We start from the raw sequence: 13,475 nt of genomic DNA, 5'->3' as shown, positions 1-13,475 counted from the left end.
TTCAGACCCGGCTAAATATCTCCTCATATGCTTCATGTGATTGCAAGGGGGGGGGGGGTACCCAATAGTAACCAATATATGTTTATATTTTGGGACAGTATGTAGGTAGTGTATGATTCCTTGTAAAAAATATATTTCATTGTACAAATTTACCTTAAACACTGATTTTTTTATTTGATAAGGAAAGTAGCACAATATACATGTTCCAGGAACTTTGGAAAAGTGATTTGTATGAACAGCTGACATGATCTTGACAGTTACTCTTACTAAATTATTATTTACAGGTTCAGAGGAAGTTGGTATAGATGTGAGAAATAGTGGTCAGTTATCTACAGACAGTCGTCAATCTGGGTCCTATACAAAGCTTCTACAGAAGTTGGGGAGATCTGGAGGTCATTACTGCAAGCAGAAGTCATTTTATATTCTGAACAATAAAGTTGACTATTTAAAATTGATTTTTCTGCAAATGGCATTCTCACATTATAAAGCAAAACTAAGGACAGTACCTGAATATTTTGTCTGATGAAGTTGTTGCAAAACATGTTAAAACCAAGTCATTTCTTTTTCTTAACATTATAGTTTGTATAGGGCAATTTTTTCATTTAAGAGAGAGAACAACCATAGAGAATATATCCATTCTTCTTCATGTCACTGTTGATTGGTACATCACTACTTTAGCTTAATTTTTGGACATAATTACGTCTATATTATCACATTCATTAGCTATTTTTCTATCAGTATAATTCAGAAGTTAAGAAATATTCTTTTTACCACTTGTCCAACTTTACACCAGATAATTTTAGTGTAAACCAGATTTTATATGCTTGCTCGAAATATCCACAAGGTTCTAATGTTTCATTTGTTCTCTTATTGCTTGTGATGAAGAGACGTAATTTTGTTTATAATGCACTTTTTCATCTGAAAAAATAATCAGTAATGAGCACTTTTGTAGGATAGGGAAATCACAACCTTCTGTGGGATAGGGAAAAAACGCTTGTGTGAAGAATTGAAAATTCTGCTTTTTGGGTCAGAATTCATGGGGAAAAACAAATCTTAATTTCTGCCCACAAAATGTGACTCCAGGGATTGGGTCTCCTTATCCCACAATAGATCAGAAGATAGATTCTATTAACCGATTTGGCCCCGATCCTGTCTGTAGGCGTGATGAGGCTGTACCCTGCTTCCAAGCTCTGCAGCATCAAGGTCATTTAAGATACACCAACGTGGGTGGTATTAAAAAAAAGCAGACAGATATAGCTCTAAAATGATATCAAATAATCTGGAAGTTCTAGTTGCACTACCAAATACAGAGAGAAAAAGCTCATTTTTTGGACCCGTTTTTTTTCTCACCCAAAATTCGCTTGAGATCGGAATGCGATTTTGGGTCTGGATTTTAGACCTTTTGGCCTCAGATCTAAGGCATACTGGTCTTAACTGCACATAGACAGGTGAACCTTTGCAAAAACTAGGATAAGGTGGGCATTTGGAATAAATTGCGGTCTCCATACGAAAATGATGGGTCCATTAAGCAAAAAAAAAGAAAAAAAAGAACTCCAACTTTAACCCTTCTGCTCATGCGCAAGCAAGATAACCAATGGAAAATGATGTTTCTAATACAACTAGGCATTAGTCTCATGGAAAATCTGTTGAAAGCCGATGTATTACGATGTATTCAGAAATAGCCCCCCAAATGTCTTTCCTACGCACTTTTCAGGCAAAAACGACAAAAACCTCTGGGGCCAAATGAGTTAACAGCTCTCATCTCCTTTCCATGTTAGTCTTAATTAGGAAATGATAAAATATTTAGTGGACATTTTCTTTTCCTAAGTTAATACTCATGATATTTTATTGATTGTGAAGCCAGGAGTTGAAATATCCCCTTTTCCCTTTTTATTTTTGATTGCTGTAGGATCCCAGATAAAAACTTTACGGAACCAAATTGTATCATTAAGTGTTGTATAGTCTTCTGTAATATCATTTTGTTCAAATCTTCAGGAAGAGAGCCAGAAAGACCAATGCCAGGCCAAGGTAGGGACCAAAAAGGTCATGTTCAGAGGGGCCAGGGTCAAAGAGGTAATGGTGGTAAGGGCCAGGTGGACATGGAAAATAAGGACCAGAGAGGTCAGGGGAGACAGAAAAAAGGTCCAATGGATAAATGTCAGGGGCCAAAGCATGACAAGAGGCAAAGGAAGGTATGTATCTAGATAAAATATTTTTTTAGATCACTGATTTCATGATGGTATAATCTTTGTAACTGTTTTATAAAGCTTTTTGTGTCTGTCAGTTGCCCACATGTTTCCTTCATTCATCCTTTGGTTAATATTGTAGTGTGTGATTGGTAATCACAGTCAAGAAAAACCTTGGTGTTTTGTATCAGGGTTAACTTCCAAAGTGTTGTTTCTTATTGATTTTATCAATACAATATTGATTTTAAAAAAAGAAGTGCTTTCCAGATCATTAACTTTTCCAACTTACAATTTGTTCCCATTTTTATAACTTCGACACTTCTAATTACAAAACCACACAGTAAAGAACTGTTCTCATTTCCCCTATCATCTGTAGCAAATTGGGGTTCTGTAGTTAGACCTGCATATTAGGATGGCTTTCAGAGCTAAAAAGAAAAGACTTATCTATTACCAAACTGAAATCATCTGAAAAGAGATTAATTATATGCTAGCTTCATTGCAGGCATTGCTTTAGCTTTTAGGATGCTATCTCACAAGAACTGTCTGTATTTGCCTTTAACCAAACATAATCTTGATTTGGAAAATGTATCAAATTTTCTGTTATACATCACATTCATTTTATTTGTATGTTCCCATAAGGTAGCTCCTTGTTAATCTACTAAACAAGATATTTGAAATTTGATGAATTCCGTAAAACTTTTCATATTTCATTATGTTCATCTCAGTGCATTTATGTGAGGTTTTATTTTTCTATGCAAACTTCCACTTAATTATGTATTAGAAGATTGATCCATGCTGTTAAACAAATAATATATTTCCTTAAAATAGAAAGAGAAAAGTTAAACATAACTTATAGTATGGTGAATGAAATCCAAAATAGTCCTAAAAAAGTTCTATCAAAATCCAAAAGTATCGAGTATTACAAAAATGAGTTTCATTAGTATTCTGAATGATGTTCAATCTGTTGTGCCAGTAGTCTTGATGTATCACAGTGATATAATCCAAAATGTCTTAAAATGAATTCACAGTAATGCCAACAAAGCTACTTAATCAGAGCCTGAGTACTTTGTAGTTCCAATGAATAGTTGAAATAAATCAATTGAATCCACACAAATATTCGACTACTCTAAGACTGTTTATGCTAGGAATAACTAATTTTCAGGTAAACATTTCTTATTTGAAAAACTAAGATGCAGTTTCTGAACCAGAATGAGGTTCAAATAATCATTTCTAGAATATTCTACTTTTCAGCAAGGTTAGATGCTTTAGCAGCCAACCAATCAGAAATAAGGTCACCAGGTTTTCCAAGGGGGAATCCCAACAATTTCATCACAAGATTTCTTACAGCTTTACAGGGTCAAAAGGCCACATTAACATGTCTACTTTAACAACATGACTTCATTTGAAAGTCTAAACCCACAATCTTGAAGCCATGCAATGTGTGTACTAAAATGACCACATCTTAAAGTACAAAACCAAAACCGTAAAGAAAATTACTGTTTAGTGTTATTTACTAAATGACCCACACAACCTATAATACAAAAAATGAACACATAATACAGATATACATAAGAGTATATTAATGACTATATAAGATGAATGTATTAATGAACATATGACTCATAAGATGAATGTATTAATGAACATAAGATGAATATATTGATGAACAAATAACTTTAAAATGAATAAATGACTATAAGATGAATATATTGATGAATAAAGAACTATATATTGATGAATAAATAACTATAAGATGAATATATTGATGAACAAATAACTATAAAATGAATATATTGATGAATAAATAACCTTAAGATGAATACATTGATGAATAAATAACTATAACATGAATATATTGATGAATAAATAACTATATTGATGAATAAATAACTATAAGACGAATATATTGATGAATAAAGAACTATTAGATGAATATATTGATGAATAAATAACTATAAGATGAAGTAATTTTTGAATAAATAGCTATAAGATGAATATATTGATGAATAAATAACTATATTGATGAATAAATAACTATAAGATGAATATATTTTGTTGTTGTTGTTGGGTTTAACGCCATTTTTCAGCACACGATAGCTATACATGGCAGCCAGTATTAATGGTGGAGCAAGAACCCGGGGAAACCCCAGAAAGAACACCGACCCACGAGATGAATACATAACTATATATATTGATGAATAAACAACTATATATTGATGAATAGATAACTATAAGATGAATATATCGATGAATAAATAACTATATATTGATGAATAAATAACTATATGATGAATATATTGATGAATAAATAACTATAAGACTATAAGATTAATATAATGAGGAATATACAACTTTTAAGAGCTCTCTCTATCTATCTCTCTCGCTCTCTCTCTCTCTCTCTCTCTATATATATATATATATATATATATATATATATAAAATCACTTAATAATAATATTTATATTTTGACTGTATAAGAACATGACATTATAGGCCATTGTATTTCCATACCTTGAAGTTTATTATTAGCAAGGTTTCAGGTAATTCTGCCATGTAAATTCTGAATTTAAAAATATGTCATAATTGGTGTGAGTGTTTAAACTACATATATGTTAGGCACATGGTATTTAAACCATAAATATTTTAATCATATAGTGTTTCTGTTATCACCAAATCCATTTTGTTCCACATTGATGTTTGTCATATTTAGCTAGCCGAAACTGTGTAGAACATGTGCCGTCTTAACAGTTGTAACAAGCAAAGCCAATTGACAAATCAGAGAGCTCATTCTGTGACCTGTTACGTATTCAAAGCAGCTACTTCACTGATACCAACATGCCTTGATAAAAAAAAAAAATGTGACATTTGTCATTGTCTACAGAGGCCACTACAATTTTCTCCTTCAAATACATTTCTTGATCACATTAACATTAGGAATATAAGCTCCACTACTTCCTAAATCCAGTCCACCCAAAAGATGGAAATATGTCTTGTCTGTTTTTATTATAGAGGCAAAAAGGCAATAACTCTTGCTCATTACCTCCCTGTGCCACCAACTGCTGATGCAAATTTTAAGGTTTTTCTGTAAACTGATAGTATTGTTCACATTGCTTCCTGAAATCCATTGGAAATTTGTGCTAAATTTATCCCATCCATTGAAGATTTTGTTATTTTCAGATGTATTAACATTTATTCTTACATTATTTTTTATTTTGACCATAATTATGTGAATTTTTGCACCTGTGCTGACTTTCTGTTTTGGGCCTTGAGTGGCCAAGTGGTCTAAAGCACACACCATTACCGATCATTGCCATTTCATCTCTGTATGCATGTGTTCGAGTTGCAGGTTCGGCCAATGTGGGTATGTGAGAAAGCTTGCCAGTAGCTTCTCGTGGGTCAGTGGTTCTTTCCTGTGTTTTCCCGGGTTCTTCCTCCACCATTTATACTGGCCGTCATGTATAGCCTATCTTGTGCTAAAAAATGGCATTAAATCCTACAACACCAACAATAGCAACAACTTTCTGTGTTCCCTGGCCACATGTTTCTACACAGCAGCATGGTAATATAACATGTTGTAGTTCTTGTTTATGCACGTTATTTGTGTATCACCCCTGGTGTAATGGGTGTGTCTTGTGTTGTTAATGCAGGTAACTATTAATTTCTTCTTTCTTATTTTACTTCATATTTTCAGAATTAACAATGATTACAGTGTGTCCTAGATGGAAGAAATTCAAAGCCAGTAAGGATTCTCATGACTTGTGTACATTTTCAACTACTTGCAGCATGTGTGCCACATGGTCGACAGTACTTAAGAAAACTGCAAAAAAGAGAGAGAGATACTTGGAAAATCAAAGACCATAATATTGATGTTTTGAGCATTAACCCTAATACTGAGTCTTTGAGCAACCTGGTGATGGATGCCATAGGGGCCCCACCCCCAACAAAGATGTGATGTACATTACCTGTTGCCACCATTACATCTGCGGAAATAGAGCAAATTGCAACTTTTCCTACACCATCAGTGCTATCTCATGAGTGATTAGTGCATCGTTTGGTACAGCAAGTGACAATTAGTTCTGACAATTTTTCCCTGTCCTTCTGACATCTTCTGTTTTAGTTGATTATTTCAACACTTTGGGAGTTTCCACCCAGTTCTAGACAGCCTATTGGGCATAAATCTCCCCTGCATGTCTGAACATTGCCTTCAGGCTTGTAAGTCCTGGTCCATGGGATTTATAAATAACATGAATAGCTGTGACATCTGTCTACACCTCATTTTGATGCCATATTGGCATTCCGACTCTAGATCCATACCATTCAGTGACTGTTTGACTTCATCTTCCTATGTCTCTTAAAGAAGAGCCATGGAATGTTAACATTGCCAGGGATCTTATTGATAGATCCATCTGTTTGCCTAACCAATACTGGCTGATTTTAATTTTAACATGCTGTCCATACTGATCTGATGACTACATCCTGCCCATAAGGCTGACCATTTTCTCACAACTTACCTTCTTTGACGGTACTGTGACAGCCTTAGATATGATGGCCAAGCCTCATCTATGTCTCTGGGAATATATTATTATACAGATATCAGTCTTGATTCTGACCAGGACAACTGCACACTGCATGTGGGGATAATCCTGATGATGGTTCATACTCAGATTCTACTATGAAGCAGAGTATAACTTTAAGGCAGTAATAGAGACAATATATCTGGTGTTGCCGAACTCAAAATGTCTGCCATTCCCATATTCTACATGGTCAAGGCCTCATTTGAACTTGAAGAGAAAGCCAGCCCTTTCTGCTGTCCTTTCCTGCAGCGGGAAAATCAATGAAATTGCAGAGAGACTTATCTGACAAGATCAGTGACCCGGCCAATTCGAAAGCCTTCTTTTTCTGAGAGTCCGTTGCATCTCGCTGGTATAAGACACATTCCAACACTTTATCTGCAGATCTCCTGGCATTAGACAAGAGCTAGGCTGCAGTCAATCTGACTTCACCTGCTTACTATAAAGTGGATAAAGGTGTTCTGCTTAAACTCATTTGCATTATAGTGGCCATGTATTAATTGTTGGACTTGGCATCTCTGGTGATTTTCAGGCTTGAAGAAAAGGCTGGCAATTAACACACCTGGGATTAAATGTCTAGAATATCAAAGATTATTAAAAGGGCAGCACACCATGCAGTGGCAAATGCTTTGATGGCATCAGCTAACCTTAATCTTGTGCAAATGGGTTGCATGCTTGCGCTTAACCCTGGCCCTGCGAACTTCACCCTTTTGATCATCTGATTGCATGATTGAGGAAGTGACTCTGACTCACCTTCAAAGACATGACAACCAGATATGATGGGTTTCAGGATCATTGATTACACAACCCCAGAACCATCCATGATCCTAATCTTATACACAGAGACAGTCTGCTAATAGCCTTGCAGGCATATTGAGGGGGTAGGAAACAAAGTTTCTCTACTTACAAGCCTCATCTCTCTTGCTGTTGATTCATGTCCCACAGACAACTATCCTGTAGGCACCAAGCTCTTGTTTTTCAAACAGCTTTGAATTGATCTCTTTCTGCCAGTCGACTTGACTTCCAAATTGTCTCAGATGGGCTTTGCATCTTGTTTTGCCAGCCTCCTCCCCTTTCATCCTTTTCGTTCCTGACAGAAGTAGCATTGGACTTGGTAAAAGACACGTAAAAGTGCAAGAGATTAGGGCGCTTATTGAGAAGCAGGTGGTAGAGGTTGTTTGGAATCCACTGTCTCCAGGGTTTTACTCTAAGCTTTTTTGGTCATTAAGTCCAATGGCAAGTTCAGACCAGTCATCAACCTTAGTCATCTAAACCAGTTCATACTTCCACCAAAATTTAAGATGGAATTAGCAAGATCAGTCTGCCTCTCCATCCATCTGAAAAATGTTGCCATTTGTCTCAATCTGTCAGATGCATATTTTAATATGCCCATTCATCCATCCTCACAGAAATTTGTGCAGTTTTCATACAGAGGAATTTTTTTATATCAGTTTCATGCTCTCCTTTTGTGGCTTGAACAAAAGTTCTAACGAAACTACTCAACTTTGTCGTCTCCCTGTTCCATATAACTACATTGACTTTCATGGTTGTGTATTTGGATGACATCCTCCAAAAACATATAAGTTCAATGCTTGACAAAGGAAAAAACGATCTCGTATCCCTTTTAAATCATTTGGTTTTCTAATCACTTAGGAAAAGTCCGATATTTGCCCATCTCAACAGTTCCTCCATCTAGGTATGGAATTTTCTTGCATATTTCAACCGGATATGTTTTTTCCACCTTAGGTGATCCAAATCATCAACCTTGCAGAGTCCTTTTCCAGCAAGAAATGGTTAACAGTCAGGGAGATTCTGTAATTCCTTGGATTGTTCAATGAAGCAGCAAATCTACTCCCACTGGGTTGCCTCTACATGCACCAGTTGCAGATGGCCTTATAGCTCAGTGGCATCCCTTTTTAATGCTGCTCAATTACAGGAAGAGTGTAATGAGCAAGATAGTGTCATTGGTGCAACCAAGCTTGGCTCAGGACAGGAATACCACTCAAACAGCTGCAAATGGATGTGACCATGTGTACAAATGCAAGACCTGTGGTTGAAGAGCCAGGCTTTGATGCTCTTGGCAGCCATTGGGGTCCTGAGAACACAGGTCTCCACACTAATCCCTTGGAGATAAAAGCTATCATCAAAGTCATTCATTTTTGTAGTGACTGTCTTCAGAGCAGGGTCATGCTCATCATGTCAGACAACTTGGTTGTAGTGATGTTCCTTCTTAAACAGGTAAATCACCCCAACTTTGCATTCTGGCTTGGGAATTCCACCATTGTTGTGCACATCGCAACATCAGCATTTGATCAGATATATTCCTTGCAGACTCATTGTCTTGGCCAATTCTCTGTGAAGGAATGACAGATTCTCAATACATAATGGTTTCTTCAAAGGTCATACATTCTGGACCTGTAAACCCAGTCTCATTCACTCAAGCAGCTACCAGACCCATTTGACATCAGCACAACCTCCAGATGGACGTGCTACACAGCTTTTGCTGGATTCACCTGGAAATTTTATGTTGTGACATCTATATGTAAATTGTTTGTTAGGTTTTTTAAAATTCATTGTATGCTTTGGATAATTGTATTTTGGACTTGACCTTGTTCAAAATCAAGTTAATTTTCTACCTGAATCATTGATTTTGGTTTTGTAAACAATATGTTTATCTCAATTGGAACCTTGGAAATTCCCCATGAAATGCTGGGTCGTCCTGCAGTTTACATTTTATATGATAATTTGAAACACAGACCTTCTAATTGTGAGTAAGATTTTTATCTTGTAAACATTTGGAACTTTACAGAATGAAATTTTCAATTAGGTAATAGTTTTTTTAAAAGAATAATGATTGTGACCTGAGGTCAATTAGAGGACTTTGTAATTTTGTTTTTCTAGAAAATTATTCATTCATGCTGTAAGATCTGAGCAGAATCAGTTGTATTATTGTTGTGTCTAGAAGTTCATTAGTACTGGAATTCATTTAATCAAATTATTGAATTCAAGTTATTCATCATGCAATATGTTCTTGGAAATAGCAACTTGGATTTAGAGTGAAATTTCAAATAAGGATATATTCTCCAATTGTATTATTTGATCCAACTAAGACTATTGGCACATCACCACAACACAGGCCATCACAGGCACATCAGTACTTACAGTGTTATGTTATTTATTTTGGAATACCACTAAAGTTTATTTAGAACATTAAATACTAGAACTTGCATTAGAAATTCTATGATTATTTGAGATTTGATTCACAGTAAAGTTCGTTTTAGATATTTCATTTTATATCCTAGGGAAGTAAATTATTAACTGAATTTTACAAAGCTCATTGCTTCTTACTCTTTTCTCTTAATCATTTTAAGACCATAGAGTTGCAATAGCGGTAAGAAGGTAAGAAGATCTAATTATTTCTTCTTCCCAGATATAAACCATGTCATTGGTTGTGCTGCTTGCAAGTTTGGAGTGTTGATTAACCTTCATATGGAGAATCCAATCTTCCCTCAATGGTCACCCAAGGTATAGATTGGATGCTCAACATTCCCTCCGCCTATTACCTTTATTCTCCTAACGTAAAAATGATTGTGGAAGGTGTGAATGAGAAAGCAAAAGTTTTGAGTAAATTATGTTTTTCCTGGAACACTTACCCAATCACATTACTTTAATACCCTCCCATCCTCTCAGTAATGCTAGCATCCCATTTCCAGACCTGCCAACTCTTGCGATTTTGCCATAAGTCTTACGAAAATTACCCTTAAAATACGAACTTGTGGCATACTAGCACAAACTACGGGAAAATGATGGTTGCCGAAAAATCCAGATGATTTGTTTATCCATGTTTTATTTGGATCCGGGTTTCATCTTAGAATTAGTAAAATTAGTCAGGGAACCAGACTAACTTTACAGCAGCACCCCAGACGCTTGAAACTGCACCTGTTTGTTCATGAGAAGCGTCTGCATGATCAAACTGTTGATTGTATAATTTTTTAAAATGGCGTCCAGAAAGTGATTATTGTTTAAAATGAAAGGAAAAAAAAAGCTTCAAGTAAAGTGTTAATAATCAACACGGAAGAATAAAAACAAGTATTCTGATTCTTGTGAATAAAAGCTGGAAAGGACACAATTATGTTTACTGGACATCACGTGCCAGTTTTAGTATGTCTCGTGCTGGGAGATATGATTGCCGTCGCATGTGAAATGGAAAAGAATTTCCAAGAATTATGTCAAGTTGAAAGATAGCAACAAGCCATTGAGCTGTGTAGGGTTTAGAACTAGAGTTTGTGCAACTGTACTAGTGGTAAATAAAGTCTACGCGTACTTTACAAACCTTTCACTTGAACTTACTGTTTATTGAACTTTTAATTACGTTTTCCAGCTTTACAATAGCAGTTATTGATATTTTGTTACACCTTACTGAAAACTGGTCAATCTTTCGGAAAAAAATCAACTGCCTTACTGAGACAGATTCATCAGGGTTGGCAGGTCTGCATTTCATGATGTTCCACTCGGCTTCAAATTAGCACCACCTTTTGGCAGCTATGGGAGGCAATATGCAACAGTTATTGCCCTTGGTATATAATATAATGAAGAAAAGATGAATTTTCGTAATTTGGAAGGTAGTGGGGTTTATATTCCTAACATTAATGTGATAGGCGAGTATTCTTAGGGAAACACAATTTATTGAACAAATTTTTTAATTTGGTAAATTTAATAAGCAGCCTGATTGAATCAGTTTCTTGCAGCTGCATCCAGTAACATATTGGATTGGTACACACTGTTTCGCTCATTATATATGCTATGGGTTGATGTGGAAAACAATGATTGATAACCCATGACTAGTACAGATATCAATGTTAATGCTTATGAATAATTAACACAGATGATGGAGTATGGTTTACTTAGGAGGGATAAATATATGCTGTAATACCACACTTTGAATATACTTTGGGAATCCTGCTTCTAAAATTTACAAGCTAAGAAAGAAGTACAAAGCAAGAGAAAAAATACATGTTGAAATTCCTTGCACTTGCATCCCAAATAATGCAGAAAAACTGCAAACTTTAAAAAAATTCTGAACAACTTCCAATTTATTTGGTGTTGCCTAATCATATCGTTTGTTGTATTGCTAATATTTTTTGTATCTATTATTTTTCAGATTTCCTATGAGCAATACATAAGTGAAAAGGAACTCATGGATGGACTCAAAAGAGGGTTGCTAATTCAGGTAGGCTACACTAAAGGTTAAGACAGAATAAAATATTAATATATGCATGATTCTTGTCATGAACCAATTACTACATGATTTATTTAGTTATGGATGAATCGTTTAAGATGAAAAATGTTTCTATTGGAATAGATTATGCTTTTCATCCATAACAGCTTTTGTATATTTATTTCACAGTTAGATGCTTCATTGGATTTTTATATGTTTAGTCAAGTTGCTACTAGGCTAGGGCAAATGGGTAACATTCTGAATGCTTTGTGGCATACACTACTAGGCATGGGCAAATGTGTAACATTCTGAATGCTTTGGGGCATACGCTACTAGGCTAGGGCCAATGGGTAACATTCTGAATGCTTTGGGGTATACACTACTAGGCTAGTGCAAATGGGTAACATTCTGAATGCTTTGGGGCATACACTGCAAGTATTTCAAAAGCTTGGCTCACATCAGCAGTTTAAAAGTAAACTTGTTATAACACCAAGTTTGAGATGAGGCCACAAATATTGCAGACAAGAAACAGCTACAGAAAATCAGATTTTATCGTGTCAGATCATTTGGGATAATTCCCACCACAAAATGGATAATTCCTTCTGCAACACCATTTAATTCATACTGCAGATATAATGGATAATTCCATCAGCAATACCTGGCTAATTGCAACCACCTGAGGATAAATTAGACCTATGTGCAGGTAAATCCAACCTGCCCGCCAAGTAATCCTGAGCATCCATTAAAATTTTTCATCCACATAGCTTTTTATTCCATTATTTTATTATGTTCTGATCAAAGTTTTGATATGGCAGCTTTTCTTACCATTATGATAGATAGTTACAGAAGTACTGTATATTTTCTGGTCATACATACCTCATAGTAACAAAGATAGCGTATTCCCTATGGCAGACTTGCACACATTCAGTAGATTATGTAAGTTTTTTCGAAAGCAATCAAAGAAAGAAATAAAGACAATTTTTTTTATATAAAAATTGTTTCATTCCCTAGTCATCATTGCCCATTGTCCATCATCATTGGTGGTTCTGAGTTATTTGATATCCAGGGTGAATCAACTTCTGTGTGTCTTATTGTAAGGCTAAGACTAGACTTGCGCACATTCAATATATATTGTAAAGTTTTTTCATACAAGTCAAGAAAGAAATAAAGACAAAATAATTTTTTTAGAAGTTTTTTTTTTCCTAGTCAGAAAAATGTGTGCCTGTCATCTTTGGTGGTTCTGAGTGATTTGGTATGCAGGGTGTATCTACCTGTGTCTTGTTGTATTGTTTTGTCATAAAAAGTCATCGTTGGTGGTTCTGAGTGATTTGGTATGTAGGGTGCATCTGCTTGTGTCTTATTATATTGTTTTGTCATAAAAAGTCATCTTTGGTGGTTCTGAGTAATTTGGTATGTAGGGTGCATCTACTTGTGTCTTATTATATTGTTTTGTCAAAACTGAGTGTTGTAACTGTACTTGGCCTATTTGACTTTATGTGT

At 35.3% G+C, this 13,475-nt stretch overlaps 1 protein-coding gene across 2 annotated transcripts in view; it reads left to right on the top strand.

The window, feature by feature from the left end:
* The window catches only part of LOC149781450 (DIS3-like exonuclease 2), a 166,553-nt gene that overhangs the window by 39,582 nt on the left and 113,496 nt on the right, over window positions 1-13,475 (top strand). For both annotated transcript variants that reach the window (XM_089935532.1, XM_089935533.1), the window contains exons 4-6: window positions 285-392; window positions 1,996-2,192; window positions 11,919-11,987. In XM_089935532.1, the coding sequence (XP_089791658.1) occupies window positions 285-392; window positions 1,996-2,192; window positions 11,919-11,987 (374 nt within the window). The remainder of the gene's footprint in view (window positions 1-284; window positions 393-1,995; window positions 2,193-11,918; window positions 11,988-13,475) is intronic.

The sequence above is a fragment of the Sinohyriopsis cumingii genome, chromosome 15 (assembly GCF_028554795.1).
Source record: "Sinohyriopsis cumingii isolate HCF-2022 chromosome 15, ASM2855479v2, whole genome shotgun sequence".
NCBI classification, from domain to species: Eukaryota; Metazoa; Mollusca; class Bivalvia; order Unionida; family Unionidae; genus Sinohyriopsis; species Sinohyriopsis cumingii.
This window is presented reverse-complemented; position numbering and strand designations above follow the sequence as displayed.